The 25,626-nt window shown below is 53.4% G+C and overlaps 2 protein-coding genes across 3 annotated transcripts in view; both read right to left on the minus strand.

The window, feature by feature from the left end:
• CARM1 (coactivator associated arginine methyltransferase 1) overlaps positions 1-981 on the minus strand; it is a 52,653-nt gene extending 51,672 nt beyond the window's left edge. For both annotated transcript variants that reach the window (XM_030820846.1, XM_012509316.2), the window contains exon 1: positions 740-981. In XM_030820846.1, coding sequence (XP_030676706.1) covers positions 740-959 — 220 coding nt within the window. In that variant the 5' untranslated portion in view covers positions 960-981. The remainder of the gene's footprint in view (positions 1-739) is intronic.
• A 1,834-nt stretch (positions 982-2,815) lies between these two features.
• On the minus strand, positions 2,816-24,715 carry C10H19orf38 (chromosome 10 C19orf38 homolog). The gene is made up of 7 exons (XM_030821868.1): positions 24,578-24,715; positions 22,542-22,850; positions 16,935-17,027; positions 14,386-14,413; positions 12,912-12,955; positions 9,973-10,010; positions 2,816-3,389 (listed from the first exon to the last, which is right to left on the minus strand). Exons 1-7 carry the CDS (start codon positions 24,618-24,620, stop codon positions 3,240-3,242), a joined length of 705 nt encoding a protein of 234 aa, XP_030677728.1. The 5' UTR covers positions 24,621-24,715; the 3' UTR covers positions 2,816-3,239.
• Positions 24,716-25,626: the final 911 nt, after the last annotated feature.

Genomic DNA, 25,626 nt, shown 5'->3' on the forward strand with positions numbered 1-25,626 from the left:
GAAAGCAGCTTCGGAAAATGTAACCAGCTTCTCACATCCCCCAAAAGAAGATGGGAGGAGGCTGTTACCTCTTCGAAACCCGGCATCAGGAAGGGGCCCGTCCCGTCCACGTTTCCACAAGGAGCTCACCCTGCGGCTCCCACCGTCCTCGCATGGGCCCTCTCCCCAGGTCCCGAAGTTTCCCATTCGGGGGTCCTGAACACCACGCCTTGCACAGCGGTGGAACTCGGTCCTCGCGGGCGCCCCAGACCAGCAAACACTTTCCGACTCTCCTGAGCTATCCAGGGGGTCCCCAGAGGGATCCCGGGCTTCCCACGCCCCACCCTCCACCCTGCAGAGGCGGCCACGCCCGCCCGAGACGCCCACCTCTCCCGCACCCTGGACCTCCCTCCCCCCCACCCTTAAGCCCCCCACGCCTGGCGTCTTCCAAATTCCCCTTCCACTCAGCCCCCCACGTCCTGCGCACCCACTCCTCCCAAATCTCAGGCCCTTCACTACCCATTTCGCGCTTCCTTGCTCACTCTGGGCACCTCGCCCCTCCGGCCACCACGCACGCCCTCTTTTCTCTGTCTGTCCCCTGACACCGGCCCTCCACGCTCCCTCCCTGCAGGCCACCGGCTCAGTCCCGGGGACCCCACGCCAGGCCCCAGCGCTCAGGGCCCCTCCCCGCCGGCCCCCGCCCCGGGCCGGCCTCGTGCGCAGCCCCGGCCCTGCGCCTGCCCCAGGGCCCCGTACTCACGGCTGTAGAGGGCGATGCCCGCCGCGTCCGGGCCGGCGCGCACCTCGAGGCGCAGCGCCTGCTGCTCCGCGTGCCGCTGGATTTCGCCGTTCGCGTCGCCGATGGTGAGGAGGCGGGCGCCGGGGAACACGGACACGGCCGCGCAGGGCCCCGCGCCGCCCGGGCCCGCTGACCCCGCGCCGCCCGCGCCCGGCCCCACCGCCGCCGCCGCCGCTGCCATCTTAGATCCGGCTCCAGGCCCCGCCGCCGCCGCCGCCGCTGCGCCCGGGCCCAGGCCGCCGCCGCTGCCGCCGCCGCTACCGCCGCCGCCGCCGCCGTGCAGGCCGAGGCCGAGCCGGGCAGCGCCGCCTGCCGGCCACGCGCCGCCTCGCCGCCGCCGCCACCGTCGCCGCGGCCCGACCCCGTGGCGCAGCGCCCCCTGCCGGCCGTCATGGGCGCGGGGAGCTAGCGAGCGAGCGAGAGGGCGCCCCGGGGGGCGGGACCGGCTACGCCCCGCCCCGCGAGAACGGTCGCCGCTTTGTGAGGTGGCTCCACCGCCCGGGAACTGCGGGGCGGGAGGGTGCGTCGGGGGCGGTGCTCGGGGGCGTGGACACGCCCCTCGGAGGCCTGGGCCCCGCCCCCAGGCCGGCGATTCATTAACGGCTGCTTTCAAGTGAGGCGGTGCGGGGACGGCGGGGGCGGTGCTCGGCCGCGCGGACACGCCCCGTACACCGCCCCGCACGAACAGCCGCGCGACGTGATGCGGCTTCCCTGCCCCGACCTGGGCACGCCCCTGAGACCGGGCCCCGCCCCCGGGGCCCGCCCGGCTTTGTGAGGCAGCCCGCAGGGAGGCGTGGCCCAGCCGCGACGAGGTCCCGCCCCCGTGCCTGCCCGCGCCCTCCCACCCGGACTCGCTTTGTCAGGCGCCCCGCTCTGGGGATGGGCGGGGGAAAGGGCGTGGCCAGCTCCCGGGACTCGCCCCCCAACCCTTTCCCCCCCCGCCCCCGCCCCCGCCCCGACCATTTCCGATGAGCCCTGGCCTCCAGGAGCAACCTGAGCCCGGTTGAAAGGACCCCTCCCAGACATTCGACCGCTCCTTCTCCCTTCCCCATCATCTCTGCCCACACTCCCTTCTTCATCCTTAATGTTTGACTGTCTCCTTTCGCACAAGATATCCTTTGACCCCCTCCTCTCTGAGCCCCTCCTCCAACGATGCTGAGCCCAGCCCGGCCCGGCGCAGGGCCCCCCTCCCGCCACATAAACCCGTCTTCTCTCTGCATCCCCCTTCATTTTGGGTGGCCCCATCCCTTTTGGGCGACCCAGTGAGCTTGGGCCACTTCCCAGCACTCCAGCTTTAACTCTTCCCTAGACCTCATTTACGCCTCATTCCTTTTTTTTTGCGACGGAGTCTCGCTCTGTCTCCCAGGCTGGAGTGCAGTGGCTCGATCTCAGCTCACCGCAACCTCCGCCTCCCGGGTTCAAGTGATTCTCCTGCCTCAGCCTCCCGAGTAGCTGGGACTACAGGCATGCTCTACCACGCCCAGCTAATTTTTTATTTTTAGTAGAGACGGGGTTTCACCATGTTGGTCAGGCTGGTCTTCAACTCCTTCAGTTGATCCGCCCGCCTCGGCCTCCCAAAGTGCTGGGCCTACAGGCATGAGCCACCGCGCCCGGCCCCTTTTGTTTTTTGAGACAGGGTCTCACTGTGTTGCCCAGGCTGGAGTGCAGTGGTGACATCATAGCTTACTGCAGCCTCAACCTCCTGGGCTCAAGCAATCCCCCCGGCCTCGGCCTCCCAAAATGCTGGGATTATAGGTGTGAGCCACTGCGAGGGGCCCTCATTCTCTTTCATGTCCCTCACCCCTACGCCCCTGTCATTCCACCTCCTAAACCCTCTAATGCAAGTACCGTTGCAGAGACCCCGGCATGGCACTGCTGCACTGCCCACACCCCTAGGAGCCTCCGCATACACCACCCTGACTGCCCTTGAGAGATGCTTCAAATTTGGTGAATTCAGGCACACTCCACCCCCCAGCCATCCAACCATGGGATCCAGAGGTCCCCAGCTTGAAGGATTCCACTCCATAGAGGCCTAGGAACACCTTGACCCGTGTTATAATTAATAACTTAAGCAAGCCAGCAGGCAGACATACAACACACCCAAGGGCACCCTATGCTCAAAAACCCAGTGAGGAAGGGAGGAATTCCACGGGTGTGCAGAGACTTGGGACGTCTTATGGCCCAGCTGGGGGACAAGAAGGGGTCCTGACATCTCCTTCTCTGGTGGTCCTGAGGAGCCGAAGGTCGAGAGGGGAACTTCCTGTTGTCTGTCTAGTGCCAGGCCCATGCTTGTGTCCCCTCTCCCACTCCTCTGTGATGAAAATACTAAGGCCAGGGTTCCCTTTCCTTTCCTCTGTCCAATTCCCTGAGAAAGTGGCCGACAGAGCCCTCCCGAGAAGTAGCTGGAGGGACCTCAGGCCCCCGAATGTCTGGAGACAGAGGGGTCCCCCAGTCCTCAGCCTCACTGGCAGGCCCGGAAAGTGCTGAATTCGGGGGTCTCAGGCGAGGAGGATGTAGAAATGGGCCTCTTCCGGGTCCTGGATTTGCTGGGGGTGGCAGTGGTGCCTGAGTGATCATCCAAGGTGGCCGGGTCTTCCTCTGGCATCGTTTTCTTTGTCCATGTAAGAAGAAACACAGAAGTGGGTGATTTGGGGTTTCAGGATCTAGGGTTTCTCCATGTTCTGAGCCTGAGACTCTGCCAGCCCAGCAGGTCCTTTCTCATCCCGCCCCCACCCACACCCACCTGTCCTGGTCTTCCCTTCTCCTGCCTTCCTCTCTGCTAAATTGGGGACCAGAGAGCATGGATTCAAACACCAGTTCCTTCACTTTATAGCAGTGTAACCTCAGTTGTGTGGCTTCACCCCTCTATACCTCAGTTTCCCCTTCTGCAAAACGGGGAGAATGCTAGTACCCACCACTTCCTAGGGCTGCTATGAGGCTTAAAAGAGGAAAACTGATAAAGCAAATGGCACATCATAAGCTGTTCTTTGCTAAGTGAACACAACCATTAATATTATCTCCTCTGTTGGGCGCGGTGGCTCATGCCTGTAATCCCAGCACTTTGGGAGACTGAGGTGGGTGGATCGCCTGAGGTCAGAAGTTCGAGACCAGCCTGGCCAACATGGTGAAACCCTCTCAGAAAAATACAAAAATTAGCCAGGTGTGGTGGTGCACACTTGTAATCCCAGCTAATCGGGAGGCTGAGGCAGGAGAATCACCTGAACCCACGAGGTGATGGTTGCAGTGAGCTGAGATCCTGCTACTCCACTCCAGCCTGGGGAACAGAGTGAGTCTTGGTCTCAAAAAATAAATAAATAATAAATAAATAGTAAAATAAATAGTATTATCTCCTCCTCCCCTCCCATTCTGGGCAAAACATTCCTCAAATTCCCTGATCCTAGGTAAAGAGAGATGAATTTGCTGGAACTGAAGCCACTCAGTTGACAGCAGGCTGGGGGTTCCACCCACAGTCCTGTCCCTCCCAAGCTGGGTGACCCTAGGCCCATTATCAGCCTCAGTGTCCTTGTTTGTAAAAAGAAAATAATCGATCCCACCTGAAAGGGTGTTACAAAGTTGCATATCAGGCACTCAGCAAGGTAATGGGGAAAGCTAGAGACAGGTCAGCTGCTGCCTCATCATTTCAGCCAACGACAGAGCAGTATAAGGCTTCAAAAGGAAACTAGAAGTGAAAGCAGAGACTCCAAAAGAAATTTGCATACTCATGGTCATGGCACAGTTCTGCACAACAGCCAAAAGGTGGAAACAACCCAAGTGTCCATCAACAATTGAATGGATCAACAAAACTTGGTGTATCCATACAATAGAATATGATTCAGCCTTAAAAAGGAAGACTAGCCTGGGCGCGGTGGCTCATACCTGTAATCCCAGCACTTTGGGAGGTCGAGGCAGGCGGATCACCTGAGGTCAGGAGTTCAAGACCAGCCTGGCCAACATGGTGAAACCCCGTCTCTACTAAAACTACAAACATTAGCCGGGCATGGTGGCAGGCGCCTGTAATCCCAGCTACTTGGGAAGCTGAGGCAGGAGAATCGCTGGAGCCCGGGAGGCGGAGGTGGCAGTGAGCCGAGATCACACCACTGCACTGCAATCTGGGTGACAGAGTGAGACCCTGTCTTAAAAAAAAAAAAGGGGGCCGGGCGCGGTGGCTCACGCCTGTAATCCCAGCACTTTGGGAGGCCGAGACGGGCGGATCACGAGGTCAGGAGATCGAGACCATCCTGGCTAACACGGTGAAACCCCGTCTCTACTAAAAAAAAATACAAAAAATTAGCCGGGCGCGGTGGCAGGTGCCTGTAGTCCCAGCTACTCAGGAGGCTGAGGCAGGAGAATGGCGTGAACCCGGGAGGCGGAGCTTGCAGTGAGCCGAGGTCGCGCCACTGCACTCCAGCCTGGGCGACAGAGCGAGACTCCGTCTCAAAAAAAAAAAAAAAAGGGCCAGGCGCGGTGGTTCAAGCCTGTAATCCCAGCACTTTGGGAGGCCGAGGCAGGCGGATCATGAGCTCAGGAGATCGAGACCCTACTGGCTAACATGGTGAAACCCCATCTCTACTAAAAATACAAAAAAAAATTAGCCCGGCATGGTGGCAGGTGCCTGTAGTCCCAGCTACTCGGGAGGCTGAAGCAGGAGAATCGCCTAAACCCGGGAGGCGGAGCTTGCAGTGAGCCGGGATTGCATCACTGCACTCCAACCTGGGTGACAGAGCGAGACTGCCTCAAAAAAAAAAAAGAATGTTCTTCCTTTTTTTTTTTTTCTGAGATGGAGTTTTGCTCCTGTTGCCCAGGCTGGAGTGCAATGGCGTGATCTCGGCTCACAGCAACTCCGCCTCCCAGGTTCAAGTGATTCTCCTGCCTAAGCCTCCCAAGTAGCTGGGATTACAGGCATGGGCCACCATGCCTGGCTAATTTTTTTTTTTGTAGTTTTAGTAGAGATGGGGTTTCTCCGTGTTGGTCAGGCTAGTCTCGAATTCCCAACCTCAGGTGATCTGCCCGCCTTGGCCTCCCAAAGTGCTGGCATTACAGGCATGTGCCACCGTGCCTGGCATGAAGGACATTCTAACACAGGCTACGTATGGCATGGATGAACCTTGAGGACATCAAGCTCAGCGCAACAGGCCAGTCACAAAAGGAAAAATAGCATTGAGCTCATTTCTATGAGATGTCCAGAATAGGCAAATCCACAGAGACAGGAGAATGGTGGGTGCCAGGGGCTGGGGGAGGGAGAACGGGGAGTGAGTGTTTCACGGGGACAAGTTTGGGAGGATGAGAAATTTCTGGGCCGGGCACGGTGGCTCATGCCTGTAACCCCAGCACTTTGGGAGGCCGAGGCGGGCAGATCACTTGAGGTCAGGAGTTTGAGACCAGCCTGGCCAACTTGGTGAAACCTTGTCTCTACTAAAAATATACAAGAATTAGGCTGGGTGCAGTGGCTCATACCTATAATCTCAACACTTTGGGAGGCTGAGGTGGATGGATTACCTGAGGTCAAGAGTTCAAGACCAGCCAGGCCAACACAGTGAAACCCTGTATCTACTAAAAATACAAAAATTAGCCAGGTGTGGTATCAGGCACCTACAATCCCAGCTACTTGGGAGGCTGAGGTGAGAGAATCGCTTCAACCCCGGAAGTGGAGGATGCGGTGAGCTGAGATCGCACCACTGCACTCCAGCCAGGATGACAATTGTGAAACTCCGTCTCCAAAAAAAAAAAAAAAAAACAAAAACTTTAGCCAGGCGCGGTGGCATGTGCCTGTAATCCAAGCTACTTGGGAGGCTGAGACATGAGAATTGCTTGAACCCGAGTGCAGCAAGCCAAGATGGTACCACTGCACTCCAGACTAGGCAACAAAGTGAAACTGTATCTTAAAAAAAAGGCCAGGTCTGGTGGCTCACGCCTGTAATCCCAGCACTTTGGGAGGCCGAGGCAGGTGGATCATTCATTTGAGGTCAGGAGTTCGAGACTAGCCTGACAAACATGGTGAAACGCCGCTTCTACTAAAAATACCAAAAAAAAAAAAAAAAAAATTAGCTGGGTGTGCTAGCGCTCGCCTGTAATCCCAGCTACTCGGGAGGCTGAAGCAGGAGAATCGCTTGAACCTGGGAGGTTGAGGTTGCAGTGAGCCAAGATGGCACCACTGCACTCCAGCCTGGTGACAGAGCGAAAGTCCGTCTCAAAAAAGAAAATTAGCCAGTAATGGTGGCAGGCACCTATAATCCCAGCTACTTGGGAGGCTGAGGCAGGAGAATCACTTGAACCCAGGGGCGGAGGTTGCAGTGAGCCGAGATCATGACACCTCTTTACTCCAGCCTAGGCGAAAGAGCAAAACTCCATCTCAAAAAATTAATAAAATAAAATTTAAAAATAAAAAAGAAAAATAAATAAATATATAAATAAAAATAAATTAGCTGGGCATGGTGGTGGATGTCTGTGGTCCCAGCTACACGGAAGGCTGAGGCTGGAGGATCTTTTGAGCCCAAGTGATCAAGGCTGCAGTGAGCTATGATGGTGCCACTGCACTCCAGCTTGGGAGAAAGAGCAAGACCCTGTCTCAAAAAAAAATTGGCGGGGGTGGTGGGTGAAGGTACAGATCCACCTCTGCGTGTATTTGCCATGTGCAGCTGCTAACAGTGGTTACCTGTATGTCTGCAGAAAGGAATACCAATGGATGAAGAGGCGTGGCTTAGTAAGAAAACTTTATTGTATATTTTGACATGTGAATGCTTTTCATACGGAAATTTTTTGTTTGTTTGAGACAAAGTCTTGCTCTGTCACCCAGGCTGGAGTGCAGTGATGCAATCATAGCTCACTGCAGACTCAACCTCCCAGGCTCAAGCAATCTTCCCACCTCGGCCTCTTAAAGTGATGGGATTACAGGCATGAGCCACCATGCCTGGTCCTTAATTTAAAAAAAAAAAAAAAATAGTAAAAAAACAAATAAAAGGTCGGGCATGGTGGCTCATGCCTGTAATCCCAAGCACTTTGGGAGGCCAAGGTGGGCGGATCACCTGAGGTCGGGAGTTGGAGACCAGCTTGGCCAACATGGTGAAAACCCGTCTCTACTGAAAATACAAAAATTAGCCGGGCGTGATGGCAGGCGCCTGTAATCCCAGCTACTCGGGAAGCTGAGGCAGGAGAATTGCTTGAATCCAGGAGGCGGAGGTTGCAGTGAGATCACGTCACTGCACTCCAGCCTGGGTGACAGAGCAAGACTCTATCTCAAAAAACAAACAAAAATAAATAAATAAAAACTACCTCAAAAAGTGGGGAGAGGGGGCATCACCAGGCTGGTGTTCTGTGCGGTATGGATTCTCATGAAACATTTAGATAGAGCCCTGCCTGCTGGGTTTTTCTTATGGCCTCAGGATTTATTCTGGAAGCAGAGACCTCAGAGGGCTGCACAGGCCCGTGCCAAGCCCCCTTCCTTCCTACCATCTGTATCCCAGGCACTCCTAGTCTATCTCTAGAACTGACCTCTCTCCCGAACTGCAGACTCCCCTCTCCATCTGCTCCCAGGCACCATGGGTTGCGGTGGCTGACTCCATACTCCTGACCCTCCAAGTCTCGCCCTCCTTGGCCTCCCTCTTCTCCCTTGGCCTCCTCATCAAAAATCAGCTCTGTGTTTTCTCTCCCCTGTATCTCCCCTAACCTGCATCTGATCACTTCTTCGAACTCCACTGCCAACATTTTGGACCAAACCATCCACCCCTTGGTGCATGCTTGGCCCCAGCTCTTCAGTCTCCAGGCTCCTGCCTTCCCCTGATCCCCGCTTTCCCCAAATCTGTCCTCCTGCAGAAGCCACCAGAGGGCGCCTGTGTGCACCTGAATCCGGTCCCCTCCCTCCTATACTAGGAACCCTCCCGGGGTCCCAGCTCAATAGCAGTAAAGTCAAAGTTCTCCATGGGGTCCCCTTCGACTCCTCACTCCACCCCAGCTTACTGGGCTGTGCCAAAAATGTGTCCTCAGCCTGGATCAATCATCCCCAATCTTCCCCACCTCCTGCTTGTCACCCATCTCAGACTTTCCTGATCTCCTGTCTAAAGCAGCTTTTGCAGCCAGCCAGCATGGTGGCTCACACCTGTAATCCCAGCACTTTGAGAGGCCGAGGCGGGTGGATCACCTGAGGTCAGGAGTTTGAGACCAGCCTGGCCAGCATGGTGAAACCCCCGTCTCTACTAAAAATACAAAAATCAGCTGCGTGTGGTAGCATGTGCCTGTAATCCCAGCTGCCCGGGAGGCTGAGGCATGAGAATTGCTTAAACTCGGGAGTCGGAACTTGTGTGAGCTGAGATCACGCCACTGTGCTCCAGCCTGGGCGACAGAGCTAGACTCTGTCTTGAAAAAAAATCCCTCCCTCTGCTTTTGGGGGATATTGTTCCCCAATGTCACACAGTGTCGGGGCTGGGATTTAAACCTGGGTCTATGGGACTCTCTGCACAGCTACATTTTGGGGTAGCCTTGGCATTTGTACTTTTTTATCTGTTTGTTTGTTTGAGATGGAGTTTTGCTCTTGTGGCCCAGGCTGGAGTGCAATGCCTCAATCTTGGCTCACTGCTACCTCCATCTCCTGGATCCAAGTGATTCTCCTGTCTCAGCCTCCCAAGTAGCTGAGATTACAAGCATGCACCACCACGCCCAGCTAGTTTTTTGTATTTAGCAGAGATGAGGTTTCACCATATTGGTCAGGCTGGTCTCAAACTCCTGATCCACCTGCCTCTGCCTTCCAAAGTGCTGGGATTACAGACGGGAGTCACCGCGCCCAGCAACTTCATGCTTTTCTTTATACCCAGAGGGGACCGACCATAGCATGCATCAGATTGTCACAAGCCTCCATGAGAGGCCACCAGGTCACCCTGAATCCTCTGTCACCATTCTGAGGGGCTGTCATGACCGAGACCAAAGGCAGCACTGACCAGGCCAGGACATACCCCCAAGGGGCCTGCCTGTGGCCACAAGACAGCCTAACGTCACCACCTTCAATCAACACACCCCCTGGGATTTTTTCACAGCCAACTCTTGGCTCACTAATGAGTCCCTGTTCAGTGATTCTGGGCTTTTCCTAGCCCCCCACAGCTTAGAGACAGCAGGTCAACTTAGCCTCGTGGTGCCCCTTGAGCCCGCCCCGTTCTCCCGGTAGGACGGTCAACAGAGAACCGGTTCCAAGAAAAAGAACCACTCACTGCGGAGATGGTAAACAGGGAGTTATCGAAGGACATGTCTGAAACAGAAAGAGAAAGAAAACCCAGGATTGGGGGCCAGTTGTAACTTCCCTGCTCCCTGCCATCCCCGCGCTCCCCCCCAGCCCACAGGGAAGCAATTGGGGTCCATCTCCCAGCATCCTCTATGGCACCCTTCCAACCCATTCTGCACGGTGAACTGTTCACAGCTACAAAGTGAACCAAGTCTTTCTACACACAGCCTTCCTAGGGGGATCTCTCACTGCCCTCGGGAAAATGGGTATCTTATCTCAGGCCTTCCAGAAGGAGCACCTGCCAGCTCCTCTTCCTCCCCAGGCTCTCCTCCAATTGCTCCATCACCCATTTTTTTTTCTTGTTTTTGAGACGGAGTCTCACTCTGTTGCCCAGGCTGGAGTGCAATGGCGCGATCTTGGCTCACTGCAACTTCCGCCTCCTGGGTTCAAGTGATTGTCCTGCCTCAGTGTCCTAATAGCTGGGATTACAGGCATGCATCACTACACCCAGCTAATTTTTATATTCTTAGTAGAGATAGGGATTCACCATGTTGGCCAGGTTGGTCTCGAACTTCTGGCCCCAAGAGATCTGCCTGCCTCAGCCTCCCAAAGTGCTGGGATTACAGGCGTGAGCCACCACACCCGGCCTCCATCACCCATTCTTGCAGGTCTCTGCTTAAACATCACTTCTAGCCAGGTGAGGTGGCTCACAGCTATAATCCCAACGCTTTGGAAGGCCAAGGAGGGAGGATCACTTGAGCCCAGGAGTTCAAGATCAGCCTGGGCAACATAATTTTTTGTTTCTAGAAAAAAAAAATTTAAAAAGTAGCTGAGTGTGGTGGTGTGTGCCTGTGGTCCCAGCTACTCAGGAGGCTGAGAGGGGAGGATCACTTCAGCCTAGGAGGTTGAGGCTGCAGTGAGCTATGATTGCGCCACTGCGCTCCTGTCTGGGTGACAGAGCAAGACTCTGTCTCAAAAAAAAAAAACAAAACAAAAACAACAACAAAAAGAAGGGCGGTGGCTCACGCCTGTAATTGCCTGTAATCTCAGCACTTTGGGAGGCTGAGGCAGGTGGATCACCTGAGGTCACGAGTTCGAGACCAGCCAGGCCAACATGGTGAAACCCTACCTCTACTAAAAATACAAAAATTAGCTGGGCGTGGTGGCACGTGCCTGTAATCCCAGCTACTCAGGAGGCTGAGGCAGGAGAATCACTTGAACCCGGGAGGCAGAGGTTGCAGTGAACTGAGATCGTGCCACTGCACTCCAACCTGGGCGACACAGTGAGACTCCGTCTCAAAAAAAAAAAAAGAAAAACATCACTTCCTCAGGGGACCACCTGCCTTGTCCCAGACACAGTCTGGTGCCACCATGGGCTGTTTCCCATTGGAGAATGGGCTTGTGGACAGACAGCACATCTGTCTTGGTTACGAAAGGACCCTCTCAGATCTTAGCACATAGTAAGTGCTCAATAAGTGTGTGTGTTGGACCAGGAATGAAGTAGAGAGAATACATTTCTCTGCTTGGGGTGCCTTCAAGAGAACATCCTGCATGACAGACTGGCTGCCTTTCGCCCCCTTGGGGAAGCTGGCAGAATGGCATGTTCTGGAAGGCAAGTGTGGCCCGGGAGTCCCGGAGATAGACATGGTCCTTTCCCCATGGAGCTGGCCGTCCAGCAGAGGAAATGAGTATGAAATATGCAAGCACCCAATGATCACTTAATTCTGTTTCATTTTCGTTTCTTTCTTCCTTTTTTTGAGATGGAGTCTCGCTCTGTCACCAGGCTGGAGTGCAGTGGCGTAATCTTGGCTCACTGCAACCTCTGTCTCCTGGGTTCAAGTGATTCTTCTGTCTCAGCCTCCCAAGTATCTGGGACTACAGGCACGCACCACCATGCCCAGCTAATTTTTGTATTTTTAGTAGAGACAGGGTTTCACCATGTTGGCCAGGATGGTCTTGATCTCCTGACCTCGTGATCCACCTGCCTTGGCCTCCCAAAGTGCTGGGATTACAGGCGTGAGCCACCGCGCCCGCGCCTGGCCTTTTTTTTTTTTTTTTTTTTGAGACGGAGTCTCGTTCTTTCGCCCAGGCTGGAGTGCAGTGGCGCGATCTCGGCTCACTGCCAAGCACTGCCTCCCGGGTTCACGCCATTCTCCTGCCTCAGCCTCCCGAGTAGCTGGGACTACAGGCGCCCACCACCACGCCCACCTAATTTTTTGTATTTTTAGTAGAGACGGGGTTTCGCCGTTTTAGCCAGGATGGTCTCGATCTCCTGACCTTGTGATCCGCCCGCCTTGGCCTCCCAAAGTGCTGGGATTACAGGCGTGAGCCACTGTGCCCGGCCTTTTTTTTTTTTTTTTTTTTGAGATGGAGTCTCGCTCTGTCGCCTAGAGTGCAGTGGCGCAATCTTGGCTCACTACAACCTCTGCCTCCCAGGTTCACATGATTCTCCTTGCCTCAACCTCTCAAGTAGCTGGGATTACAGGTGCCCACCACCACATCCTGCTAATTTGTATTTTTAGTAGGGATGGGGTTTCACTGTGTTGGCCAGGCCGATCTCGAATTCCTGACCTCGTGATCCGCCCGCCTCAGCCTCCTAAAGTGCTGGGATTACAGTTGTGAGCCACCGCGCCCGGCCGCCTAATTGTATTTCTACCGAGGGGTAAGAATGGTCGGACCTGGGGTCCTGTAAGTAGCAGGCACAGACCCTGTCTAGGGAGTCAGGGAAGGCTTCCCAGAGGAGGTAACCTTTAGGTTAAGTCAAAGGAGAGAAGGTGAGAACCCAGGGGAAGAGGTGGCGAGGGTGTGTTTTGACCCTAAAGGGAACAAGCAGTCACAGAAGAAATTTGATTGGTGTGTGATGAGGCCTGATGGCATTTGGAGGTGTAATCCTTTCCCCACTGGAGTCAGGAGTGTGGAGGCACAGACCTGTGCTGTCGATGTTAATCTGGACCCAGCAGGATTCTCGATCTCTGCAAAGGAATTCAGGAGAAAGTGACAGGGACCAGGGTTGCCCCTTGAGTCAGGAGGCTTGATCGGGAAAGCCCTGGCCCCAAACCACACCGAAAACGTAGCCTTTGCTCCCCACCCACCGACCCATGGGTCTTCCCCACGGAAGAGCAGTAACATCCTGATTTCTGGAACTGTCACACTGTGGGACAGCCCCTCGGCCAGGGGAAGAAAAAAACATGGAAATTCTCTTGGGCCAGGCGCAGTGGCTCACGCCTGTAATCCCAGCACTTTGGGAGGCTGAGGCAGGTGGATCACTTGAGGTCAGGAGTTCAAGATCAGCCTGGACAACACGGTGAAACCCCGTCTCTACTAAAAAATACAAAAATTAGCCAGGTGTGGTGGCGTGTGCCTATAGTCCCAGCTACTCAGGAGGCTGAGGCAGGAGAATCGCTTGAACCCAGGAGGCAGAGGTTGCAGTGAGCCGAGATTGCACCACTGCACTCCAGCCTGGGCGACAGAGCAAGACTCCGTCCAAAAAAAAAAATACATATATATAAGCCAGGCGCGGTGGCTCATGCCTGTAATCCCAGCACTTTGGGAGGCGGAGGCGGGCGGATCACCTGAGGTTGGGAGTTCAAGACCACCATGACCAACATGGAGAAACCCCATCTCTACTAAAAATACAAAATTAGCAGGCTGTGGTGGCACATGCCTATAATCCCAGCTGCTCGGGAGGCTGAGGCAGGAGAACTGCTGGAACCCAGGAGGCAGAGGTTGCGGTGAGCCGGGGATTGCGCCATTGCACTCCAGCCTGGGCAACAAGAGCAAAACTCCATCTCAAAAAAAAAAAAAAAATACATATATATATTCTCCTGGTCAGCAGGCCCACGGCCAGGTGAAGCTGGGATTCAATCCCCAGAGCAGGTTTTCATCTCCAGGCAGCAGGATGTCTCCCCACTCTCAGAGGAGAGAAACTGAGGCCAGGGCCAGTTAGGACATCCTGGCGCCCAGGAACCTGGGCCATCGCCTACAGTGCAATTGGGCACCGTACAACCCCAGGGGCATTCTTTAGAAACTGACTGTGGGTATCTAGAATGATTGTGACCGTTTTCTGGCAGCTGGGGATAAAGGGGTGTGGGGAAGGGCCTCTCCCTGGGCAAACTGCTCACTCTGTGACTGAGTGCTGAGCCTCAGTCCTCTCTTCTGTAAAACAGGGCTATTCATGGTGCCTGTTTCCAGGGCTGCTGTAAGGATAAGGAGCACCAGCTTCAGAGAGTCCTAGCACAGTCCTCCAGCACACAGGAGGCACTTAATAAGTGGTTCCTGTTCCTATTAGGCAGCATGCCTACCAGGAGGCACTGTTTGTGGGGGGCATGGAGTGCCCACCCTGCCAGGGAAGTGTCCTTCTATCCCCAAACCACCCTCTGTGGGTCTCCAGGGATGATCTCACCTTTTCTTCTGTAAATTTTTGAGTTTAACTGGAACAAAAAAGAAATGAGCATGTGTTAGATTTTGGTCCTAATTGTATCCAGCAATTTCTGTTTTTTGTTTTTGTTTTTGTTTTTGTTTTTTTTTTGAGACAGAGTCTCACTCTTTCACCCAGGCTGGAGTGCAGTGCTCAATCTTGGCTCACTGCAACCTCTGCCTCCTGGATTTAAGCAATTCTCCTGCCTCAGCCTCCCAAGTAGCTGGGATTACAAGTGCGCATCAGCAGGCCCGGCTATTTTTGTATTTTAGTAGAGAAGAGGTTTCGTCATGTTGGCCAGACTGGTCTTGAACTCCTGACCTCAAGTGATCCACCCGCCTCGGCCTTCCAAAGTGCTGGGATTACAGGCATGAGCCACCCCACCCGGCCTGGAAGGCCTCAGATTTTTTTTCGTTGTTTTTTGAGACAGAGTCTCGTTCTGTCACCCAGGCTAGAGTGCAGTGGTATGATCTCGACTCACTGCAACCTCCGCCTCCCAGGTTAAAGCGATTCTCCTGCCTCAGCCTCCCATGTAGCTGGGACTACAGGTGCTCACCACCACGCCCAGCTAATTTTTGTGTTTTCATTAGTGATGGGGTTTCACCATATTGCCCAGGCTGGTCTCAAACTCCTGGCCTCGTGATCTGCCCACCTCAGCCTCCCAAAGTGCTGGGCCATCCTGGACAACATGGTGAAACCCTGTCTCCACTAAAAATACAAAAGTTAGCTGGGTGTGGTGGCACGCACCTGTAGTCCCAGCTACTCGGGAGGCTGAGGCAGGAGAATCGCTTTAACCTGGGAGGCGGAGGTTGCATTGCGTCGAGATTGTGCCACTGCACTCCAGCCTGGCAACAGAGCAAGTGAGTCAAGATCACCTCACTGCACTCCAGCCTGGGTGACAGGGCAAGAGCCCATCTAAAAAAAAAAAAAATATATATATATATATATATATGTGTGTGTGTGTGTGTATATATATATACACATACATATATATATACACACATATATATATACACACACATATACACACACACACACACACATAATTTGGCTGGGCATGGTGGCACATGCCTGTAATCCCAGCATTTTGGGAGGCTGAGGCAGGAGGATCACTTGAGCCCAGGAGTTCAAGACCAGCCTGGGCAGTATAGCAAGATCCTATCTCAACAAAAAAAATTTTTTTTTTTTGAGAAGGAGTCTCACTCTGCTGCCCAGGCTGGAGGGCAGTGGCATGATCTCGGCTCACTGCAAGCTCAGCCTCCCGGGTTCATGCCATTCTCCTGCCTCAGCCTCCTGAGTAGCTGGGACTACAGGCGCCCGCCACCACGCCTGGCTAATTTTTTGTATTTTCGGTAGAGACGGGGTTTCACCGTGTTAGCCAAGATGGTCTCGATCTCCTGACCTCGTGATCCACCCGCCTTGGCCTCCCAAAGTGTTGGGATTACAGGCGTGAGCCACCGTGCCCAGCCAACAAAAAATATTTTTTAAAAATTAGCCAGATGTAGTAGTATGTGCCTGTGGTCCCAGCACTTTTGGGAGGCTGAGGTGGGAGGACTGCTTGAGCCCAGGAGTTACCCAGCCTGGGCAACACAGCAAGACCCTGTCTTAAAAAAATAAATAATTAGCTGCGTGTGGTGGCACGCACCTGTGGTCCCAGCTACTTGGAAGGCTGAGGCAGGAGAATTGCTTGAGCCCAGGAGGTCAAGGATGCAGCGAGCTATGATCCTGCCATTGCACTCCAGCCTGGGTGACAGAGTGAATCTCCAAATAAAAAATTTTTAGGCCGGAGACTGTGGCTCACACCTGTAATCCCAGCACTTTGGGAGGCTGAGGCGGGCGGATCACGAGGTCAGGAGTTCCAGACCAGCTTGGGCAACATGGCGAAACCCCATCTCTTCTAAAAATACAAACATTGGCCAGGCATGGTGGTGCACGCCTGTAATCCCAGCTACTTGAGAGGCTGAGGCAGGAGAATCGCTTGAACCTCGAAGGCGGAGGTTGCAGTGGGCCGAGATCGTGCCACTGCACTCCAGCCTGGGCGACAGAGCAAGCCTCTGTCTGAAAAGAAAAATAATAAATAAGGCTGGGCGCGGTGGCTCACGCTTGTAATCCCAGCACTTTGGGAGGCTGAGGCGGGCAGATCACGAGGTCAGGAGATCGAGACCACGGTGAAACCCCGTCTCTACTAAAAATACAAAAAATTTAGCCGGGCGTGGTGGCGGGCGCCTGTAGTCCCAGCTACTCGGAGAGGCTGAGGCAGGAGAATTGCTTGAACCCGGGAGGCAGAGCTTGCAGTGAGCCGAGATTGCGCCACTGCACTCCAGCCTGGGCCACAGAGTAAGACTCTGTCTCAAAAAAAAAAAAAAGAAAGAAAAATAATAAATAAATAAATAAATAATTTTAAAAGGGGTGTGATGAACAAATTACCGAACCTGAAAACAAAATGGTGTGAGTTGTGAGTGTAAGCACATTTTCACATTCCAGAAGTTGTCAACTGGCAACTTGTGTGCCAGGCTTTCTTTGAGTGCTGTTACCTTTTCTGACCACCAGGGCAACAGCCACCAGCCCAACAAGGAGGAAGAGGGCACCAGCCAGGCTCAGGGAGAGCACCAAGATCCAAGTGGGCACTGGAGGAAAATCAGAAAAGAGAGTGGGCAGGTCAGTGTCATCTCTCCAGGTTACCTTTGAGTAGCCAGCCCTTACCCCATAACCCCCAACCAAAGAACATGAATGCAGCTGGACCCAAGAGACTTAGCAAACTTTGTGTCTGGCCAATTAGCATATCCCCCCTCCTGGCTATTGTGATTGGTTCAGGATGAGCATGTAACCCAAGTGGAGCCAATGAGAGCTAACTGTGGGACTTTGGCGGTACCACTGGGAAAAGAGGTTTACTCCTCTGGCTAGCATCGCATAGGATAGATATCTTAGGCCAGGCGCGGTGATTCATGTCTGTAATCCCAACACTTTGGGAGGCTGAGGCAGGTGGATTACTTGAGGCCGGAAGCTCAAGACCAGCCTAGCCAACACAGGGAAATTCTGTCTATATTAAAAATATAAATAATTGGCCGGGCACAGTGGCTCACGCTTGTAATCCTAGCACTTTGGGAGGCCGAGGCGGGCGGATCACGAGGTCAGGAGATCGAGACCACGGTGAAACCCCGTCTCTACTAAAAATACAAAAAAATTAGCCGGGCGTGGTGGCGGGCGCCTGTAGTCCCAGCTACTCGGAGAGGCTGAGGCAGGAGAATGGCGTGAACCCGGGAGGCAGAGCTTGCAGTGAGCCGAGATCGCGCCACTGCACTCCAGCCTGGGCGACAGAGCGAGACTCCGTCTCAAAATAAATAAATAAATAAATAAATAATTGGCTGGGCGCAGTGGCTCATGCCTGTAACCCCCACACTTTGGGAGGCCAAGGCAGGAAGATCACAAGGTCAGTAGATCGTGACCATTCTGGCTAACACTGTGAAACCCCGTCTCTACTAAAAATACAAAAAATTAGCCGGGCGTGCTGGCACGTGCCTGTAGTCCTACTTACTCAGGAGGCTGAGGCAGGAGAATCGCTTGAACCCAGGAGGCGGAGGTTGCAGTGAGCTGAGATGGCGCCACTGAACTCCAGCCTGGGTGACAGAGCAAGACTCTGTCTCAAAAACAAACAAACAAAACAAAAAACAACAAAACTCCACAAATAATTAGCCAGGTGTGGTGCACACCTGTAATTCCAGCTACTTCGGAGGCTGAGGCACAAGAATAGCTTGAACCCGGGAAGTGGAGGTTGCAGTGAGCTGAGATCGTGCCACTGCACTCCAGCCTGGGTGACATAGAGAGACCCCATCTGAAGAAACAAACAAAAAAAGAGATGGCTGGGCATGGTGGCTCACGCCTGTAATCCCAGCACTTTGGGAGGCTGAGGTGGGTGGATCACCTGAGGTCAGGAGTTCGAGATCAACCTGGCCAACATAGTGAAACCTCGTCTCTACTAAAAATACAAAAATTAGCCAGGTGTTACGTGCCTGTAATCCCAGCTACTTGGGATGCTGAGGCAGGAGAATCCATTGAACCCAAAAGGCGGAGGTTGTAGTGAGCCGAGATTAGGCCACTGCCTTCCAGTCTGGGTGACATAGCCAGAATCTGTCTCAAAAAAAAAAAAAAAAAGAAAAGAGAATATATATCTGAAGCTTCAGGGAACAATCTTGCCTCCATGAGGGGGAGAAACACTACCTGAGAATAAGACAGAAGAGGAGCTGAGAAGGCAAATGCTTTCTGTCATTTTTCAGCACCTGGATCCAGCCATATCTGAAGTCAGCCATGTAAACTGACTTCAGCTCAGTGAACCAACAAATCCCCTCTGTTGGTAGAGCCAGTGTGAGTCAGGTTTTTATTACTTGCAGTCTGGGTGCCAGTGGCCAGATGACATCCACCCCCAGCCCAACGGTAGACCCTGAGATCCACCCAGAAGCTAGTCACACAGGCATGGGAGTGGCAGTTCCAGAGTCACCTTCTCAGCACAGGACTTGGCTTTCCCTTCCTGGAGAAAGAAGAGATGCCCCGACCCCAAGGGAGGCGAGGAGCTAAGCCAGGACGGGGAAGAAGACAGACGCTTGGTATTCTCATAACGTCAGCCTTGTTCATTGATTCACCTGGGGCAGAAGGGGTGTTGTCAGCTGCCTACTCCAAGACCACAAGACCAAGATGAGAGAAGGGGGCCTTTGATAGAGGAGCCTGAGGCCGGGAAGGACGGAGAACTTCTCTGTCATAGCTGCATGTTGGCCTCTGCTGGCAACAAGATTCTTTTTGGCAGTGAAAAAGTTCTTTTTAAAAGTTTTTTGGGCAAGGCGCGGTGGCTCATGGCTGTAATCCCAGCACTTTGGGAGGCCGATGTGGGCGGATCACTTGAGGTCAGGAGTTGAAGACCACCCTGGCCAACATGGTGAAACCCCATCTCTACTAAAAAATACAAAAATTAGCAGGGTGTGGTGGTTGGCACCTGTAGTCCCAGCTACTCGGGAGGCTGAGGCAGGAGAATCGCTTGAGCCTGGGAGGCAGAGGTTGCAGTGAGCCGAGATTGGGCCACTGCACTTCAGCCTGGGCGACAGAGTGAGACTCTGTCTCAAAAATTAAAAAAAAAAAAATGTTTTTACAGACAGGGTTTCTCTCTGTCACCTAGGCTGGAATGCAGTGGTGCGATCATGGCTCACTATATCCTCTACCTCCCCGGCTTAAGTGATCCACCTGCCTCAGCCTACTGACACATGCCAGCAGGCCCTGCTAATTAAAAAAAAAAAATTAGCTGGACGCGGTAGCTCACGCCTGTAATCTCAGCACTTTGGGAGGCCGAGGTGGGCGGATCACGAGATCAGGAGATTGAGATCATCCTGGTTAACACTGTGAAACCCCTTCTTACTAAAAAAAAAAAAAAAAAAAAAAAATACAAAAATTAGCTGGGCATGGTAGCGCACGCCTGTAATCCCAGCTACTCGGGAGGCTGAGGCAGGAGAATTGCTTGAACCTCGGAGGAAGAGGTTGCTGTGAGACTCGGGAGACTGAGGCAGGAGAATTGCTTGAACTTCGGAGGTAGAGGTTACAGTGAGCTGGGATCACACCACTGCACTCCAGCCTGGGCAACAGAGTGAGACTCCGTCTCAAAAAAAAAAAAAAAAATTGGCCGGGAGCCAGGCACGCGGTGGCTCATGTAATTCCAGTATTTTGGGAGGCTGAGTGGTGGGATCACTTGAGCCCAGGAGTTAGAGACCAACCTGGGCAACACAGTGAGTCCCTGTCTTTACAAAAAATAGAAATATTAGCCAGGCGTGGTGGTGCACAGCTGTAGTCCCAGCTGCTAGGGAGACTGAGAAGGGAGGATTGATTGAGCCCAGGAAGTGGAGGCTGCAGTGAGCTTTGATTGCACCACTGCACTCTAGCCTGGTCAACAAAGCAAGACCCCTATCTAAAAAAAAATTAAATTTTTTTTTTTTTAGAGACAGGGTCTCACTATGTTGCCCAGACTGATCTTGAACTCCTTGGCTCAAGGATCCTCCCGCCTCAGCCTCCCAAAGTCCTGGGCTTACAGATGTGGATCACTGCACCCGGCCAGGAAAGTTCTGACTGATGGTAACACAGAAGGCCACCGAAGGCTCCTCCCTCCCGCTTCTTGACCCATAACCCATGTCCAGCCTCCTCATTCAGAGATCAGAAAAGGACATCAGCCCTGCCAGGGTTCCCGCCTCACTCTGGTGAAAAGATCGAATCCTTGCTGTGGTCTACAAGGCCCCCCACGATCCTCCTGCTGAAGTCCCTGCCCCACCTTTCCCCATTTTCCTCCTTGTTCACCATCCTTCAGCCATACTGGGCTCCTCAGACACACCAGGGAAGCTTCAGCCTCGGGGCCTTTGCACGTCCTGTATCCTCTGCCTGCAACACGTGCCCTGGATATCCACATGGTTGGCTCCTCCTCATCATTCAGTTCTTTGCTCAAATGCCACCTCCTCAGAAAGGGCTTCCCTGATTGCCCTACTCTACTTCAGAGTCCAGAGGGCTGACCATTAGAACATGGGGTCAGTCGCCCTACTCTACTTCAAATAATGACATCCTCACCCAGGTGGATTTCATCTGGTGCCCTGCTGGCAGGTTGAATATATATTGGATTTCATGTTTATCATCTGTCCTCATCTGCCTGGAATGTCAGCTGCAGGAGGGCAAGCCCAAAGACAGTTCCTGGTGCACAGTAAGTGCTCAGAAACCTTATGTGGCTCATGCTGGGCATGGTGACTCACATCTGTAATCCCAGCTACTCTGGAGGCCGAGGTGGGAGGATCACTTGAGGTTAAGAGTTCAAGATTAGCCTGGTCGACATCATTTTTTTTTTTTTTTGAGACAGAATCTTGCTCTGTCACCCATGCTGAAGTGCAATGGCACCGTCTTGGCTCACTGTAACCTCCGCCTCCCAGGTTCAAATGATCCTCCTGCTTCAGCCTCCCGAGTAGCTGGGATTACACATGCATGCCACCACTCCCAGCTAATTTTTGTATTTTTAATAGAGATAGGGTTTCACCACGTTGGCCAGGCTGGTCTTAAGCTCTGACCTCAGGTGATCCACCTACCTCAGCTTCCCAACGTACTGCGATTACAAGCATGAGGTACCATGTCTGGCCCTGGTCAACATTTTGAGACCCTCATCTCTAAAATAATTTTTTAAATTAGCTGGGCGTGGTGGTGCACACCTGTAGTCCCAGCTACTTAGGAGGCTGAGGTGGGAGGATCACTTGAGGACAGGAATTTGAGGATGAAGTGAGCTATGATTGTGTCATTGCCCTCTAGTCTGCACAACCTTGTCTCATTTTTAAAAAAAAAGCCACGTGCAGTGGCTCACGCCTGTAATTCCAGCACTTTAGGAGGCTGAGGTGGGCGGATCATGAGGTCAGGGGTCCGAGACTGGCCTGGCCAACATGGTGAAATCCTGTCTTTACTAAAAATACAAAAATTAGCCAGGCATGGTGGCACACATCTGTAATCCCGGATACTCAGGAGGCTGAGGCAGAAGAATCGCTTGAACCAGGAGGCGGAGGCTGCGGTGAGCCGAGATCGTGCCATTGCACTACAGCCTGGGCAACAAGAGCATAACTCTATCTCAAAACAAACAAACAAACAAACAAACAAAAAAGTGTGTGGCCAAGAGAGGAAGTAATGTATGTCATGGAGGTGTAATTCATGGTTTTTGGAAGGCAATGGCATCCCAGACTGGCTACCTGTTACCTGTGTACAAGGTGTATCTCCTGTGCCTCAGTTTCCTTATCTGCAAAATGGGAAGAATCACAGCACCAATTTTGGCACCATGAGGGAGATGGGCTGCCTGACAATAAGACAGAGAAGAATGTGGAGTGGAGATGGGGCAAATGGTTCCTGACAGCTTTCAGCACCTGGATCTAGCCATACCTGAAGTCGGCCCTGTGAGCTGACTTCAGCTCAGTGAACCAACAAATCCCCTTTTGGGCTGGCTGAGAAGATGGAAAAAGGAAAGGCGAGTAAGTCCTGGCAGGGTGTAAGCCTGGTTTTTTCTGGAAAGGCCTCTGAGTCAACAGTACACACAAGAGGTCCATGTGAGAAAATGAAGCCCCTGGCAGTGAGATCCCATAGAAGGGCCTTACCTGGGAAGGAGACGTTCACGGGCTCGCTGAGGTCTGACAGCTGGGACTGGTTGAGCTCACCTAACACTCCATACTGGCAGTGGAAGGGTCCCCCTGGAGCCTTGCTGCTGCCGCCACTCACGTTAAACGTCACCCCGTGCTGGTCCGTGGGGGCCTGCAGGAGCTGGACCACCTGCCCCCCTCGATACAGTGTGAAATTCGCCCCCGGGAAGTTCCCAGGGGCCATGCATGCGATGTGGATGGGGTCCTCTTGACTGCTTGGGTGCGGGGGCACCAGCCGGATGGATGGTGCTGGGATCGCCAAAGAGCCTGCGATGCAAAGGGTAAGGTGGGTGGGTGCGTAGCGAGAATGGAGGCTGACCTGGCTATGTGGCCTCGGGCAAGTAGATCACCCTCCCTCAGACTTGTGTTTTCTGTGAGTCAGGAGGCTAGTGACCCTACCCCACACTGCCTGGCACATGGTGATGTCTCCCTGTAGTTGAATTACTTTTCTTTTTTCTTTTTTTGAGTCAGAGTCTCACTCTGCCACCCAGGATGATGGAATGTAGTGGTGTGATCTTGGCTCACTGCAGCCTCCACCTCCCAGGTTCAAGTGATTCTCCAGCCTCCCAAGTAGCTAGGATTACAGGCATGTGGCACTGTGCCTGGCCAATTTTTATATTTTTAGTAGAGATGGGGTTTCACTATATTGGCCAGACTGGTCTTGACCTCCTGGCCTCATGTGATTCCCCCTACCTCAGCCTCCCAAAGTGCTGGGATTATAGGCTGAGCTACCATGCCTGGCCATCAGTTTTCAATAATAGCATTGGTTATTACATAGCAACACAACTATACTCTTATTATTACTTTTTAAAATTTAATTTATTTATTATTACTTTATTTATTAATTTAGAGACAAAATCTTGCTTTGTCGCCCAGGCTGGAGTACAGTGGCCTCAGCCTCCTGAGTACCTGGGACTACGTGCCACCATGCCTGGCTAATTTTTATATGTTTAGTAGAGACGGGGTTTCACCATGTTGGCCAGGCTGGTGAATCTGGCTAGCTAATTTTGCTTATTTTGTGTAGAGATGGGATCTCACAATGTTGCCCAGATCCTCACCTCAAGCGATCCTCCCACCTTGGCCTCCCACGAGCTGACTCCTGAGTGGTGAGGAAGGACCCATTTGGAGAGCTGGGGAAGGGCGTTCCAGCAGAGGGAACAGCATAGGCAAAGGTCCAGGGTATGGAAGGGGAATGGGGGTGTTTAAGGAGGAGCAAACACCTGATGTGGTGGCTCACGCCTGTAATCCCAGCACTTTGGGAGGCCAAGGTGGGAGGACTCCTTAAGCTCAGGAATTTGAGACTAGCCTGGAGAACACAGTGAGACCCTGTCGCTATTTAAAAATAAAAATAAATATTAAAAAAGGGGCAGCAAGGAGGCCATCACGGCAGGAGGGAGGGGGTGAGTGAGGGGGGTAGCAGGAAGGGGAGGGGGTGAGTGAGAGGGAGGGCAGGAGAAGGAAGGGCAGAGGACTTTTATCTCCTTTCCCCGGCTGGGGTGAGGAATATGGATTTTGGAGCACGGCTTCCTGCAGGATGAAGTCTCCCGGGGATCCATCTCTCTCCTGACTGCCCACAGGCTTCTGAGCAGAGTGTCTGGCCAGGTGAGGTCTACACAAACCCTCCCTCGTCCAGCCTCCAACCCCCACCCACCCCTGCCACATTGATATCCCCCTAGGTAGACCCTCCTGCTGCCCCAGCACTCAAGCAGCCTTCAGAGACTGAGGCTGAGTCATGGGCTGTGGGCACAGCTGACTCCAGAGGGGTAATATTTCTGATACTCGTAAACTTGGGGGTAATGAGGAGCCTAACAAGAAAAAAGCAACACTGCTGGAGAGTTTCCAAGGCTCAGGGACAAACCCATCTGCCCAGGGCTCAGCCTCCTTGATGCCCTGGGAACGGCAGCCCCTGCACTGGTTTCTGCCCCCGGAGCGGCAAGGTGGACAGAGGATGGGGGGAAAGGCGTGGGGGATCTGAGAGGGGGCTTCAGACTCACCAGCTGCAAAGAGCAAGACAGTCCAGGGCATCTCTCCCCGCATTTAGCTGGGAAATCCGGCTGAGGCCAGAGGGGCCCAAGGCTCCCCGCCAACTCCTCCTGTGAGGCCAGATCGGGGAAAGGAGAACCAGGGCTGATTCTCGAGCTGAGAGTTTCCTCACTGGCAGGAAGTTGCACACACAGGCTTGGGCACTGAAAGGGACTCTCTCCTCTCCCCACCCCTTCCCCAAACACACATCAGACCCGCGCACCTCTCTGGTCGCGGTTCTGCACATTAGAGGGGAAAAAAATGGATGAGATAGTTAGGTGGCTTTCATAATTTTTTCCTCTCTTTTTTTATTTTTATTTTTTGAGACAGAGTCTTGCTCTGTTGCCCATGCTGGAGTGCAGTGGAGTGATCTCAGCTTACTACAGCCTCCGCCTCCTGAGTAGCTGGGACTACAGGCAGGAGCCACCATGCACAGCTAATTTTTGTATTTTTAGTAGAAACAGGGTTTTGCTATGTTGGCCAGGATGGTCTCGATCTCTTGACCTCATGATCTGCCCGCCCCAGCCTCCCAAAGTGCTGGGATTTCAGGCGTGAGCCACCGTGCCCAGCCTTTTGTCTCTCCTTCTAAGAGAACTCCTGGGAATGAGACAGGGTGACAGCAGTGGGATGTTTGGAAACCCACGCCCAAGACACAAACCATAGCCTAACCAGCGCCAACATTTAAACAAATATGGGCGGGAGTGGGAGGACATGGTGGTTAGGGCTTGGTCTCTGTGACCTCAGGCATGGCTTACCTCCTTTGAGGCTTCAGTATACTGCTCTGCAGAATGGGGCTAAGAGTAGTAAACATTAGGGCAGACACGGTGGCTCACGCCTGTAATCCCAGCACTTTGGGAGGCCAAGCTGGGCAGATCACCTGAGGTCAGGAGTTCGAGACCAGGCCAACATGGTGAAACCCCATCTCTACTATATACAAAAAATTAGCCAGGCATGGTGGCACATGCTAGTAATCCCAGCTAGTCGGGAGGCTAAGGCAGGCTTGAACCCGGGAGGTGAAGGT

This window comes from Nomascus leucogenys, chromosome 10 (genome assembly GCF_006542625.1).
Source record: "Nomascus leucogenys isolate Asia chromosome 10, Asia_NLE_v1, whole genome shotgun sequence".
Classification (NCBI taxonomy): Eukaryota; Metazoa; Chordata; class Mammalia; order Primates; family Hylobatidae; genus Nomascus; species Nomascus leucogenys.

Coding starts and splice junctions, on each gene's coding strand:
- C10H19orf38 (XM_030821868.1), bottom strand. CDS start 24,620: ATGCGGGGAGAGATGCCCTGGACTGTCTTGCTCTTTGCAGCTG. Junction 14,414..16,934: donor TGCCCTGGTGGTCAGAAAAG/GTAACAGCACTC, acceptor TTTTTGTTCCAG/TTAAACTCAAAAATTTACAG. Junction 12,956..14,385: donor AAAAATTTACAGAAGAAAAG/GTGAGATCATCC, acceptor ATTCCTTTGCAG/AGATCGAGAATCCTGCTGGG.